Here is a 14581-nt window from a genome sequence, read left to right on the forward strand (position 1 = left end):
ATTCAGTCGGTATTCTCTAATGAAGCGAGGAGTGCCGGTGAACCATGTGCTGCATGCATATGCTGTTGAGAGGCTATCGTGCACTTAACTGTCGCCAATTATGTGCAGCGTCACAATGGTTACAAATTCATGCGTGACAGTGCGTGACTGTCTTGCATGACCAGCTGTAACGGTGAGCTGTGAGAACTAGGAGTTACTACAAATGCAATGAAAGGAGAAGACACCGTTGATAACAGCGGCAAGGCATGCTGTCCAGGTGAGATGTATAGAAAAGTTGCTGGCAGCCCCAGAAAGGGGGTGGCAAGGTTTGTGAGAAAAGCAACTGAAACAAGGCAAAACTAAAAAAAAAGAAACGGGTGTCATGAATTCAGAAAAACCCATTCACAGTGATCGTCGAAGTTATGCCAGAGCATGTGCACAGCACAGATGTCTTGGCAAACTTGCATTGAAACCAACTGAACACGACGCGAAAGGGCATCTGATTGATTTCATTGCTATAATAGCCAAATTCGCTGATCATCTCTGGACACCTTATAACCTCTTATGCGGGAGTTGTGCATTGATATCCCGTCAGCGAGATGGCAGCGACACTCTTTCATTCTGCTCCTGCACAAAATCTGCACCCCCTACTCAGTTATTGTCATGGTACCAAGCATCGATGGCGCATCACCATGCTGCAGTTCCAGATTCGATTCCTCGTAGCCCTATTGAAGTGTTCCGTACGTCTGTATAATTTTTGTATAATCCTTGAGTGAATTCAGATTTCATGTAAATTTTAATGAATTTTAATTACACTGTTACGAACAATATACAGAATTATTGGAAGGCACGCAGAACATTTTAGTTGGGAAAGGCTAGATTTAGTTAATTTTTTTTTTCTCTTGGTATAGAAGGCTTGAGAGGTAAAAACTATGGTAAAGATGTGATCACGGCAGTTGGCAAGTTCGAAACGGGTAGTTGTAGTAGCATTTGAAATTTGATTGAATTGAAAAATACATTGCACTTTTCAAGTTTTTACTGGTTACTCTGTTTCGTACGTCATGCGCAACACCGGTCAAGCTAGCGAGACCTTTTACAGTCGCGTTCATAACAAAAAAATAGTTGAATGTTCTTACAATCAATAACAATTTTGTTTGTAATTATGGTGAGAAGTAGTTGAAGATATATTGTGCGTTACAAAGAAAAACGCCATTGAATGTCTGCTACTATGTGGCTGGCTGTACAGCTTACTTTCCAAGTGACGTCACATACGGGCTCTCTGCACTGAGATGGCAGCAACCTAGACTAATTTCATTTTGTGAGTGTCAGTACAGGGGAGGTCAGGGAGTTGATCGATACTCGCATTCTTCTGTTCGCCAGTCACACTAAGGGGTAGCACAGAGATACGCGAGGGTGCACCGGTACTATTCAGTTAACACGCGAGCGACCGCAATACGTGCATAGTTATACGTTTGGCCTGTGGAACTTCTTGCACAGCTTCCTTGGCGTGGCACCTGATGTATGAAATGGAGTATAGAAAGAGGCCGAATATTTTCAAAGCATCGAGAAAAAAAAAAGGTCGGTGTTGCGTTACACGCAACGATTGTGACACACTAACCACTGCGAGACATATTATTGTGAAGCAGGTCCTGCCCTGTTTTGTGTAATATTGGTGTGAACATTTAAAGTTGTGAGCAGTTGTTCATTTTATGAAGAATGCTTAGTTCAGTGTGAGCTCAGTGGTCATAGCTGTCTGTATGCAGGTGGAGTGGTGACGGGCTACGTTTCTTATCCTTTTTTGTATCCTGACCTTAACTTTCTGTCCATGGACTCATTCGAATTCGTCAACCTCAACATTCGCTTGTGGATGATCTCCAGGGCATGGAGTTAGGCTGTCATAGTTATTGTATAGGAATCTAGGCACAATATTGCTTGGGGAAGTATGGGAAATCAGTGGAAAGTTTCAAGAGGCAAACCCTCAGCCTTCATATTTTAGTGTCTGTAGTTATACAGTTTTCGGGGCACTGCCCAGTTTGGTAACTTCGTGCAGTGCGCTTTGTGCACTGCTCACACCTGTGTATGTCAGGGCGGCTGGAAGAGGGAACATTCAAGAAAAGTTGCTTAAAGAATGCGAGAAAAGTGGCTGTTATCTTCTGCGATGTTAGCTTGTGCTACATGGTGATAGTGGCTGTGTAGTTCTCAATTTTTTTTTTAAAGAGACATTCATCTAATTAGGTTTGCCCCAAGAGGCCACCGAAAATTTCCTGCAGGCAAGATCACTTGAAATACAGAACACCAATCAAGTTACCACATTTTCCTGCAGAAACTGTGAAGGAGCTTGGGCCAGAAAAATACTGCAAAATAGTCACTGAAGAAGATTGTCTTAACCTACAGTTGCATTGGAACAATGAGCGAAGTTTTTTCGTCTACAAAGTGGGACATGCTGCCCTGTTCAAAGACGATATTTACTTTACCAGCAGGTGCTTTTCCTGCAGATCGCTGGTCGGTTTCACCAGTGATACCGTCAAGGTTCTTGGTTGAGCAAATATTTTTCTCTTGCTTCCTTAATTGGTGAATTTTTTGTCCTTGTAAACAAGTGATTGAATTTTTTTTTTTTTTTTTTGAAAACGGTGTCTCATCCTCTGTTTGCAGAAACAATCGGACCGTGTGTTCAAGCTCCGTGGTGACCTACAGAAGAACCTATCAAAGAAGGAGCTTCAGGAGCTGCTGGAATTTAACTCCCTGGACATCCCACCTGGCGAAAGCAGGGTATGTGCCGAAGTGCAGTTCTGCTTAGCGTAGAAAATACGGTCATTGGTCTATCAAAACTTTTTTCTCTAGAGCACTTTCTCCTGCTGCAGTCTTGCTCTGATGACAGTGATTTTAGTTGTTATATTTCACTTTAATGGAAAGCTATTGCTTGATACCAACAGCTGTAAATTCAGAATTTTTTTCATTTGCATGTATGCAGGGGTCCCTTTCGTAATCGGAATAATAGAGGCCTGAGCTAGCTAGTAGGCATTGACGTTAAAGAAGACAGGGTGTAGAAAGACAGACACAAAAAAGAAGTTGACTCATCACAAACGACATTTGTGCTGTCTTGACTTCCCTCTTGTGTCCATGTTTGTCACTGTGTCTTTAATGTGACTTTTGTTGTTCTTGGTGTTTGACATGCTCGAGTAATGTGTGGCGAGCATAGAAAATGAAGTCCATTGCAGACAGTATTACACTGACCATTCAAACAATAATTTCGTGTTTGCTGCAGTTAGCACCTTTTTTTCAAGAAAGGAATATGTTTCATGCATCATTTTAGGGCAACTATTTTCCTTGCATATCAAGGCTTTATGTTTTGTGCATATCTTATGTCCTTGAACTACTGAAGATGACTTAACTTGCTAAAGATGACCAGTATGTATTTTTCAAGAATGATTGCGCTAAGTTGCAGCTGTGTGCTTTGGGATGCCAGATGTCTGTGACTCAAATCGAGTCAAGGAACATTTTGGCACTGCAATGTTCTGGCGTGCAAAATAATATGCGCTCCCCCCCCCCCTCCCCCCAAAAAGCTCCAACTTAAGTCTGTGCTTTTTTCCTGCTTTTTTGTTGTAGTTGCGATGGACTGTATCTCCAAGATTGTAACATAGGGACTTGCAGGTCTTGTAGCCTTGGGTGGCACGATTTTCTGCATTGTGTGGCCATTTGTATTGTATCACAGAACCTTGGAGGACTCTGTCGCTGCAGTTGAATTTTGATGTCACAAGCTTTTCAATGTATTCATAAATGTCGGCATTGCTAGTTCATTTAGTTCTTTGTATGAGCCTGTGGTGTCATGGTAAGCCTATCATGGGCACCTGAAATTTATTGAGACTTAGGTCACTAGCTGCTAAGACTTCACTTGCCTGCTGTGCTTTCGCAGATCTTGGATCTCCTGTCGGACTGCATGGCTTTTGGCGTTCCATCGCGCTGTCCTGAATGCAAAGAGGGCCAGCTGAAGCTCAAGTAAGCCGTGTACCATACGTATAATGTTTCCCGATTTTGATATGGACCGCAGCCATTTTCACGCAGTGGTGTGCTTGTCGCCATATGTTTATGCATAGCCGATCAGTCGGCTTTTTGCTTTGCAGTGTAGTTCACGAGTGTAAAATAACAGTAGCCTTATAAAAAGGGAATTTCAGATGCCATTTCGCTTCGGTGCCATCTGTTGATAATGAAAAGAGATCTTTATACGTACAGGGTATGCTCTATATTTGACAGGCTTTGAGTGTATCACGGGAAAGAATGTTCTGCATTTTTGTGTGCTCTCTTCAATGTAAAGAGTGAAATTGTAAGCCAGAAGCTTTTTTATTTTAATTTTTTAAATTTTTTTCTTGTCATAATGTATTTGTATCATTCCGCCCATCCTTTTCCAATATTGCGTTCTTGTCCACGCACGTGCGGTTGGAGCGAGTGATCACGACAAACTGTCGATGCACTGATTAAGTGCTCTGTTTTGTCTTTATGTGAGGATGATGCGTGTGAAGGGTCGATTACGATACTATGCATACTTCTGGTGTCGGCGTGAAATTCCCTAGGCTTTCTTTTCTTTGTTTAGCAGTGTCAACTATTGAAGTACTACTAATGAATTTTGTTGGGCAACGCTATTTTGGCGTAATATTCTTCCTAACACTTTTTAATGCTTAGTGAAAGAACAGGGGACACGTTGCCTGCTCACTGATGACGGGGTGTTAGCGTGATTGCCCTCGCATAATGTCCGCTGTAATGTGTGTGGCTAATGTACCTAAACACAAGTGGCCTTGGAAATCAAGTAGAGAAGAGCATGGAGGCAGATGTCGGCTGCGCGTGAGAGAGGGCCGAGAGAGACACTTGTAGCTGCTTCAGGTAAAAGTGAAAAATCTAGGGAGGGACGTTAAACCCCACATATCAATCAATATGAAAAATCTAGGGACTTTAGTTCGGGTAACATAAAGCATTGCTTTTGGCCAGTTTAGTTTGGTTCTTGTCGCTAGCCGTACGGAGAATAGCCAGTCGGGGCGGCAGTGAGTGACTCCTGGCTGCTGTTTTGGCCAGGCAGAGTGCATGAAGTAACGTGTGAAAGTTTTCAGCCCCTCGTCTTTTTGCGGTGCTTTCATTCGGTTGTCAACACTCGCAGGACCCACGGCTACACGTGCACTGGCAACATCAGTGGGTGGACCAAGTGCACCTACGTGACGCTAGAGCCCGCACGAGCGCCTTTCAAGATTCCTCAGGATTTCAAGGAGACCTATCCATTCCTGTGAGCAACTTGTCGTCTGCTTTAGTGATGAATAGTGAGGTGCGCTTGTTGAAAGCGAATCTGCATTTCGCGTTGCACATTTCTTGTGTGGTTCTTCAGTGTTGTTGAATTGAGGTTGATGAAGGGAAACGCAAAGCAGTATGGCAGATGTACCGTGCCTGTCGTATCGTGTCTTTTGCGGACGAACTGAATGTGAATAAGAGAACTTTTCATTGAACACACAGAAACCATCACAAAGCGCAAGCTTTCGCAATATGCTTTCTCTAATAAACCTATCTGAGCGTTACACAACTTCAGTGGATGCAACCAGTGAATTTGGGTTTTGAACGAAACTTAGTGACAAATTGTTTGAGTTGGCATAATTAGCTCATTTGTTGAGGTGGACATGAGTGTGTACCTGTGACTGAATGGAAGTGACTTGTGAATGGGAGGGAGCATTGATGTGCAAAAGTAGGAACGTTTGTGAGTGCCGTTGAATGAATGAGTACGCGACTTGCATACACATGTTAGCGAGTGAGCGTGAGTGAATAATCACCCTGTTGGTAGAACTGCTCCAACGTTCTGCCTAATGGCAGTGCTCTTACTGGTCTTTCCACGGGCTTACTGCGACGCTTCGGAGATTCAAATACTTGTTGCTCATGTCCCATATTTTGCACACTACTCGTTGGCGTTAAAACTGTGCTGCGAAACTTCTCCGTCATGCCATCTCTGGGTATTTTAGTGGGGACGTTAAAAGAAGGAGTGCCTGCCTTTGACGAATATATTCTTTGGTCTTGCTTTCAGTAATAACTACAAGAGCGTCACGAAGAAACGCATCTTCCCAAAGAACCTGCCGAAGCCCTCGGAGGCGTCGACGTCAACTAAGTAAGTTGTGGTCTGAAAGCATGCAGGCGCACCTAACCGCTCTTCAAGTATTCAGCTACAGCGGTGTCCTAATCCCGGTACTCACTGATGAAGATAGTGTTTTTCAAACCCTATTCTTTAAGGCCGCCATAGAAACAAGAGTGCTTAATTAATGGGGATATTTAAGATATGCCAACATAGACTAGTGACTATTGATTGAAAGTATGCAAGAGTTTTTTGATTTTAGGCCTTTCTTGGTTATTTTACATCAAAATAAACTATTCATTTTCAAAAGCAGTTGGAATTGTGTTAAATAAATAATTAATTAAAATTGTTTGTACTCTAAATTCTGCTCCCATGCTTGCATTCTACACACATACAGGTTTCCATTGCAAAAAAAAAAAAATTATTGTTGTACCTGCCTTAGCTGCAGAGATATTGAGGCCTCAAAATTGAACAGTCGCAAATTTACTTTTTTTTTTAGAAAAATGGGAAAAACGTAAAACACACAGCTTCTCCAAAAAGCAACAATCATGGTGCGCACGTTTTGCAATCCTGATAAAGGTGTTCATAAGTTCGTAGAAGACATTCTAACACAGGTGTTGGCAAATTATAAGGAAGCCTCGCAGTCGATTCCCCATTTTTTTTGCAGGTTCTGCATGTTAGCAGCACCAAGAATCTGGACAGTTAGAATGACATTACAAAAATATTACCGCTACCTGGTGTGTGAAAATGTGCAGAGATATAGAAAAATACTTGCAAAAACCAAATATGTCAATTTTAAAAACCGATTTTTTTTTTGTCACTTTTTGGTCCCAAAGACCAGTCTGCCTCCTTAAAAGATTTGACATGTCCCTGTTATTGGGTCTTTAACAACCAGGAGACTCGTGCTAGTGCAATTGAATGATCGCAGGACTTGGATGAGATGTTGGATTTTACCGGAGCTGCGATGGCTCAATTACCATTTCCCGACATTTTCGCAACGTTTCTATCGGAGGTGAGGCTGTCATCTGGTAGAGGTCAAATTTTTTCCAAACTGATGGGAGATATTTTCCTGTTCCTGCCACAGTTTCTCTTGCTTGCACGAATACACATAACTACACTCAAACTGGTTTTGTTATGTCGATGAAACTGGATATAACGAAATATTGGTTATAACAAAGTAAGTGAAAAATAGTCTTGCAATATATATAGTGTTAGGAATAACCCTTTGTAACGTATTTTCGGATATAACAGTTATTTTCGTGTAAGATGCAACTTTGTTATAGTGAGGCTTGAGTGTAACACTGATATAATGAAATATCGGTTAGAAAGAAGTAAATGCAGAATAGTCTTACAATAGATACAGTGTCAGGAATACACTTTTATTACGAAATTTTGGGTGTAGCGAACATAGTGAGGTTTGAGTGTATTCATAACCTGCTGAATGTTTGTTGTCTTTATAACTTTCCCGATGAGAGGTACTGCTAAAGCTGGATATATCGAATTTGTAGGGGATCGCAAAAGATTTCAATTTATACATATTTTGATATATAAAGTAAAGTATTTCATATATAATAGATATGTTCAAAGGCGTTTCGCAACTGCTGGGTAAACAAAATACAGTTAACTCACAGTGAACAGAAATCTTTTTTACGAAACTGCTGTTTAAATGAAACAGCTGCTTTTAATATGGTTGGATTTGTACTTGAATTCTGCACGCTTGTTTCTTTCTCAGTAAGTTGAATGGGACACATTTCCTAGTACCTTCATATTTCGTTAAACAAGAGTCTCTTGCAATTCGTGATCTATGGGTTCGATTGTATTATTGTATTCCAGTTCTCTCCTTTGTACAGTTGTTCTCAATATGAATTGCGATGCAGTGCCCATGCTTGAAAGAGCCCCCAAATGTTAGCAGTGACTGGTGAAAATCCACCTTGTTGGAAATCTACCTAAGTGAAAAGCCACCTTGTCCTCGTACGTCACTGCTGGGCTGACATTGCGGGGCTGGATAAACCACAGGCGCTCTGTTGTAGCTGGCACTGAATGCAGCAGCATGTTTTTTTGTAGAACTCGTTTTGACTTGGTGTGTTAAGCATATTTGAAAGTAAAAGGTTGCGTGAAACAAAGGCACGTTCACGAGGTTGCGGTTGGTTCTGTATCTTTTCCTGTGAATGTGTTTGTGTTCTAGGTGCCCATCTCTAATCTGAATGTTTCAGTGGCAGTGTTGGCAAGCAGCGCCCCCTGGATGGCCTGGAGGTGGTGTTCAGCAAGACGACGACGCCCGTCGAGGAGCTCAAGAAGAAGGTGACGTCCCTTGGTGCCAAGGTTGCGCCCAAGGCGTCCGACAAGACGCTGTGCCTTGTCGCCACAGCTGGTAAGTCTGATTAAATTCTTTAGGTAGTGTGCTTTTGGGAGAGGGGAGATAACATTCAAACCTCATTATAACGAAGTTACAGTTGCCACAAAAATAGCTTGTTATACAGCCAAATCTCGATAATTCAAACTCGAAGGGGCCCAAACATTTGTTAGAATCAATGAAAGCTAAGTAAACGGAGGACTCCCCATGGCGTGGCGCATGTGCATTGAGCTAACACACGACGGGGGAGTTTCAGAAGGCTTGCATTTATTCACAGGACATCCGTCATTTATTGAAGTAATCGGTGATGCGCATCTGCACACGTTTGCCTTGCAGCGAGTCAATCAATTTCGCACGCAGCTTGCAAAGCATGTCTACTTTGGCTTCAGCATTCTCTTGGCAAGAGAAGTCGCGTGCGGCAATGTCCAGCATTGACACTCTCTAAAGACGATGACAACATCGACTGCATCTCCGCTACTACCCTCTGTGCCAAAGCCACAGCATTGCCAGCACGTGACGGGAAAGGAGGAGCGTCTCGACATGGAGAGAAACAGATCGGCATTTTAAAGAAAACCAACACTCTACAACAGCTTCTTCTTCTTCTTTTTGCTTTCTTCACGTTTGCGCGCATCGTTTAAGAGAGAAGGGTTACATGGCAGGGACGGGAAAGGGGGAAGCGTGATTCCGGCACGTGATAGAGAGCCACTCTTCGCAACAGCTTTTTTTTCCTCTTTTTCTTTGCGGGCGTCGTTAGAAGGAGAAGGGTCTTTACGTGGCACGTCGCAAATCGGCATTTAAGAGAGAGCAAACATTTCATTGCAGCCTTTTCTTTCCTTTTCGTTTCCTTCACGGGCAGCGTTGAAGTGTCGGAGGTGGCGCCGCGGGGTTGGGTGGGGTGCTGAGAGCATTTTCGGAGCGCAGTATGTTCGAATTGACCGTCGCAAGTACCGTAATTACTCTAATCTAACGCGCACCTTTTTTCCGGTTAAGCGAGTTTCCGGTTAAGCGAGTTAAGCGAGTTCAGTTAGAATCCAGTACGAACAAAAAAAAATTACGGTCAATCTATTGCCATCGGCAAATCCAAAATGGCTGCCCCCTACGTGCGTCGGCATGGTGCGTTGGCCATTTCTGTCTATGTGTTTCCCATGTGCGGCACTTCGTACGTGTGCTGAGAAGTTCGTCATCCAGTAGTGCATTAGCATCGGCGGCGTGGAAGGGCCGACTCCAAAAACTCGACGAGTGCACCACCCTGCCGCTTTTAAAAGAAAAGTCATCGCGTGTGCAGAAACGGACGGAAATCGGGCTGCATCTTGGTCATTCGGAGTTCCCGAAACGTGCGTGCGGGACCGGCGAAAACAAAAGCAGAAGATTGTCGACAGCAAAGCTTCACGCAAAGGCTTCAGTGGACCACAGCAGGGTCAGTTTCCGCAAATTAAAGAGCTGCTCGGCGAGTATGTGCTTGAGCAGCAGGCGGCACAGCGGCCTGTGACGAGAGAACTGCTCCAAGTGCGGGCTATGCAATTAGTCTTAGAAAAAAGGTCTAACGCGGAGCCAGTTAAAGCGAGCAGGTGCTGGCTAACTAACTTTATGAAGAGGAAAGGCTTTTCCCTCCGAAGGGGAACATGCATATGCGAAAAGTTTTGCGGAGGAGTACGATGAAAAGCTTCACAGTTTTCAGAGGTTCGTCCTAAACTTGCGGCGCAACAACGGCTACCTGCTTGGGCAAATCGGGAGTGCCGATCAGACGCCTCTTTACTTCGACATGCCTGGCACCACAACCGTCGAGAAGAAGGGGGCGAAGCAAGTTCGCGTGCTGACATCGGTCCACGGTAAAACTACAGTGACGGCAATGCTCTGTTACACGTCAGATGGGCACAAGCTTCGCCCGTACCTCATATTTAAATGGAAGACGCTCCCGAAAGGAGTCGTTTTTTCGAGTGGTGTGATCGTGCGGGCCAGCGAGAAAAATGGGTGCGCGTTGCAATCGATGTCTTACGTTTGATTTTTTTTTTCGCGGTGGAAATCGGGTGCGCGTTACAATCAAGGGCGCGGTAGAATCGAGTAAATACGGTACTTGCACATTTGAATTACCGGGCGTTTTCGCCCATTGGAATACACATAGCTTTGACGAGACCTCATTGTGAGTTCGAACTAACCGAAAGTTCGAATTAAGCGTGTTTGAATTAATGAGATTTGACTGTATCAGGAAATTTGTTATATAAATGATTATTTGTAACACTATCTGTTACAAAGCTATTCTTCACTTCATTGTAAACAATTTCTTATATTTAAATTCAATATATCGAGGTTTCAGTGAAGTGACTGCAGGTGTAATAATATGGCGGAACTATGCAGTACTTTACTCCCTTTGGAAGCATTGCAGGGACATAAGTGGCTGTATTCTATAATGTCCCTCTGCTCGAAGCTCCACCTTGACTCGAGAAAGTTGAGGGCATTACCTCTCCCTTTGGTAGAAGCAGTCATGGCATATGAGTGATAATCTGCAGAAATTCTCGAAGAGCAAGGCAAGACTTTACCGGCAAGCAGCTGTGATCAGAAGGATCTCAATTAGCTGCTGGCTAATCAAAAAGCCTTTGTGGTCCAGGTTTGGTGCATGGGGTGCTTGATCACCGTAGTTTCGTCTCCGTTCATTTATTTAGGTTCACTAGGTTCAGCTGTAGTATTGTAAGGAGCTCTGTCAACTTCACAAATAGGCTGTGGCTTAAGCTTTGGTTGTTCAGCACAGGCCTTTGCTCAATACAGAGGAAGTCAAGAAGAAGAGCAAGCGTGTCAAGGAAGCGGAGGTGCTCAATGTGCACGTAGTGTCCGAGGACTTCATAGACACCCTGGCGAGCGGAGGCGCTGTCACCGATATCGACAAGTTCAAGCTTGCATCGTGGGGCGGCGACGTGAGTATGAGCATAGACACGAGTGTCGTTATGCATGGCACATTGCCACTTTTTCTGAAGCTATTACAATTGTTCCATTTACCTGATATTTTAGCACCCAGAACCTAACATTTGTTCAGGTGTTGTGGCTTCAACATAGGCCAGTTATGAACATCCAGAACCAGTGAGATGTACCGAAAGAAAAATGTCACTACGGCTCTACTATTGGGGATTAGAACAGGGCACTTGCAGAATTTATCATCGCGATCTGTGAATTTGTTTCTACCTAAGAAACATGTAGTCACTTTTGTACAGCTCTGTGTGTATGGATTTTCATGCCTTTGTAATCTAGACGGTATCTCAAACCTCAACTCGCAAATTTGCCACTTTTTCTTGTAATCCAAGTCTACAGGATCTCTTGGTGTTTCGTTGCTGCTGTATGTATTGTGCAAAATAACTTATTGGTGCTGGTTTAAAAAGCCTCTGAGAGAGTGGAAATTTGTTTCCAGTGTGCTCTTGTATTGTGGACCTTGGAACATGCTTGGCTGCTCGAGTGAATGTGGCCCGGTTATTGCGAGGTCCCACACGAAGGACACCAGGCTTCTCTATGTGGGGCAGGGTGTGTGCAGCTCAAAGCCCTGTACAGACATGGAGCACACAGATATGGTTTTCATGCATGCCGCGTGTTGCTGTGTGTCCTCAGTCAACATGCAGAAATACTGCCCCCATAATATTCCAAGAAAATACACTCAAACCTCGAGATAATGAACCCAGATGTAGCTGAATACTGGTTATAACGAAGCAAATAATGGTCTTGCAATGGATACAGAGTTACGAACATACCTTTATAATGAATTTTCAGATGCAACGAACTAAGTTTTTTAAAACATGCAATATCGCTATAACGAGGTTCGAGTGTACAGTCCTCACTCCACTGGCAGTAAGCTGGTGGTCTGTGAACGCCGTATTTATGCAGCTTGGTTTTTTTGTTTACATGCTTTGATATTCCAACCAGTTTCCTCGGGAAAAGAAAGTAGCAGTAAAATTTGTAAAAAATTGGTGACGCTACGGCAGCAAATGTGATACAAATGAATTATAAACAAATCTTATCTTGAGAGCCTTCACTAGTCTACAATAACCAGTGATTGTAGGGTGCTCGTGAATGTGGTAGGCTCTGCAGAAGCTATTCAAGGGATTATAAAAAGAAAAATAATTTTTCACGTATTAGTAAAGTGCAATTTCACAATCTCGAAAACACTACTCTTACCGTGAGATGGCTCTTGGTAAATGAGAAGACTCTAGAAAAGACAATGCGGGTGGAGATGGCACCTTAAGATTTCTACACCAAACATCATGACGTAGATATTGATGGCGTCTACCGGGTCCTGCGTAGTTCTGCATCGGTAAAAATGAATTTTTATTGCCATTTAGGGGGGGGGGGGGGGGGGGCATGGACCTAACATGCGAAGTTTCAGCAAATTTCTGCGAGCGAAGTAAATGTTGTGAAAACACGAAAAATGCATTTTGAAATCTGACGTCACGTGCTGAGATTTTGGCGCAAAACTTCAAAATCAAACTAGAACCTTGATTTTCTCCTCCATAATGTAATTAGTGTGATTGTTAAACTTATGATGTGAGAGTTCTCAGAGTACAGTTCATTGATCTAAACCAAGTCATTGCTTCATTTTCGTGTTCCTTTCACATGGTGTTCCCATAAAGTTTCATAAAATATTACCTAGAGAGGGATCTGGTGCTGCGACCGTGTACCCTCGTGGAAATCATGGGAAGTACAGGCTTCGGATTGGATCACGTTAGCCAGTGAACTGTCTACTGATTTGTTTCTACCATTTCAGTTTCATTCTTCGCGTAGAGTGGGTAGTGGGGTGGGTGCAAAGGACTGACTGAAGCTGCACCTTTGTTGTTCAAAGAAGCTGGAAACTGCGAGACCTCTCAATTTCAATCAATCAATCAATCAATCAATCAATCAATTTATTCAGCTTCTTTGGATACAATGTAACATCTTTAGTAGTAAGTAATACATTCGGAGGTCCCATAGTTTCAGGAACTGACGGGGGGACCTCCTAATACTAGAACATGTGTAAGTTGAATAACGTGGGCAGCATGAAAAAAGCGTGCTCTGATAGCAAAAAAAAAAAATACATGTATAAAATTTACAGGAAAGCTAAAGGAGCTACATAAGAAGAGTAAAAGCAAGAAATGAACAAAAAAAAAAAAAAAAAAAAAAGACAAAAAGCAACAAAAAACTGGCATGGTATTTAAGTCTATGACTGTAATATACGCTGGAAAATAAAAACACAGTTATAAGGGAAATCTTCATGACACAGGCGTCATGAATTCATCAAAACAAAGTGAACATAGTAAGTTTTAACACAATAGCAGCATATAAAATAGTGAATACCAAACGCTATAATAATTACGGCTACAAAACAAAAGCAAGATTAATTCATATCGGTAATAATAGCAAATATTCAGCAAATGATAGCAAAATATTCAGCAAATGATAGCAAAATATTCAGCGGTAATGGTAGCAAATCAAGCATGCGCGAAAAAAAAAAAAAAAAAAAAAAAAAATGGCAGATCCCTGAGTTAGTGTGCCTGCCCACATAATTTGCCGAGACAGTATTTTTTGTGAAGGCTTTGAAATGTATGTACAGAGGATGCTGATTTAATTTCGTATGGTAACGAATTCCAAATGGATATGCCTGAAAAAAGGGCTGTTAGTTTCGCGTAATTTGTTCGAGCGGCGGGAAGAAGTAGATTGTCGTTTGAAGAGAACCTCGTAATGTTAGTGTTGACAAAAAATTCATTTGAGTAAGCCGGAATGGAGGTGCCACATCTCTTTAGCCGAAAAATAAATAGAGATAGTTTTTGTTTAAGTAGTTCTGAGAGTGGCAAAATATTTAGATTTTGGTATAGCGGTTTAGAGGGGGTAAAAACATTACTGAAGGTCATTAGTCGTATAGCTTGGTTTTGCAGGCGTTGAAGGGAATCGAGGTGACAAAAGTAAGTATTAGCCCAAGATGATACACAGTAAGACAGATGGCTATGAATGAAAGAGTGATAAAGTGAACGAATAATGGGCCTTTCGAAATAATTACGTGATTTAATGATTACGTGTATGCCAAAAGAAACTTTATGCATTAGTGAATGAACATGAATATTATATTTTAGGTGCTCATCTAATGTCACACCCAGAAACCTGGCGCTGTTAGTAACGGGTATTTCATTGTCCCCCATCGTGAG

At 42.5% G+C, this 14581-nt stretch overlaps 1 protein-coding gene across 1 annotated transcript in view; it reads left to right on the forward strand.

Annotated features, from left to right (window-relative positions):
• The window catches only part of Parp1 (Poly-(ADP-ribose) polymerase), a 45909-nt gene that overhangs the window by 12894 nt on the left and 18434 nt on the right, over positions 1-14581 (forward strand). The window contains exons 7-12 of the mRNA XM_037416330.2: positions 2632-2748; positions 3893-3975; positions 5126-5248; positions 6032-6112; positions 8290-8447; positions 11193-11338. Of these exons, the coding sequence (XP_037272227.2) occupies positions 2632-2748; positions 3893-3975; positions 5126-5248; positions 6032-6112; positions 8290-8447; positions 11193-11338 (708 nt within the window). The remainder of the gene's footprint in view (positions 1-2631; positions 2749-3892; positions 3976-5125; positions 5249-6031; positions 6113-8289; positions 8448-11192; positions 11339-14581) is intronic.

This window comes from Rhipicephalus microplus, chromosome 8, assembly GCF_043290135.1.
Source record: "Rhipicephalus microplus isolate Deutch F79 chromosome 8, USDA_Rmic, whole genome shotgun sequence".
Taxonomy (NCBI): Eukaryota; Metazoa; Arthropoda; class Arachnida; order Ixodida; family Ixodidae; genus Rhipicephalus; species Rhipicephalus microplus.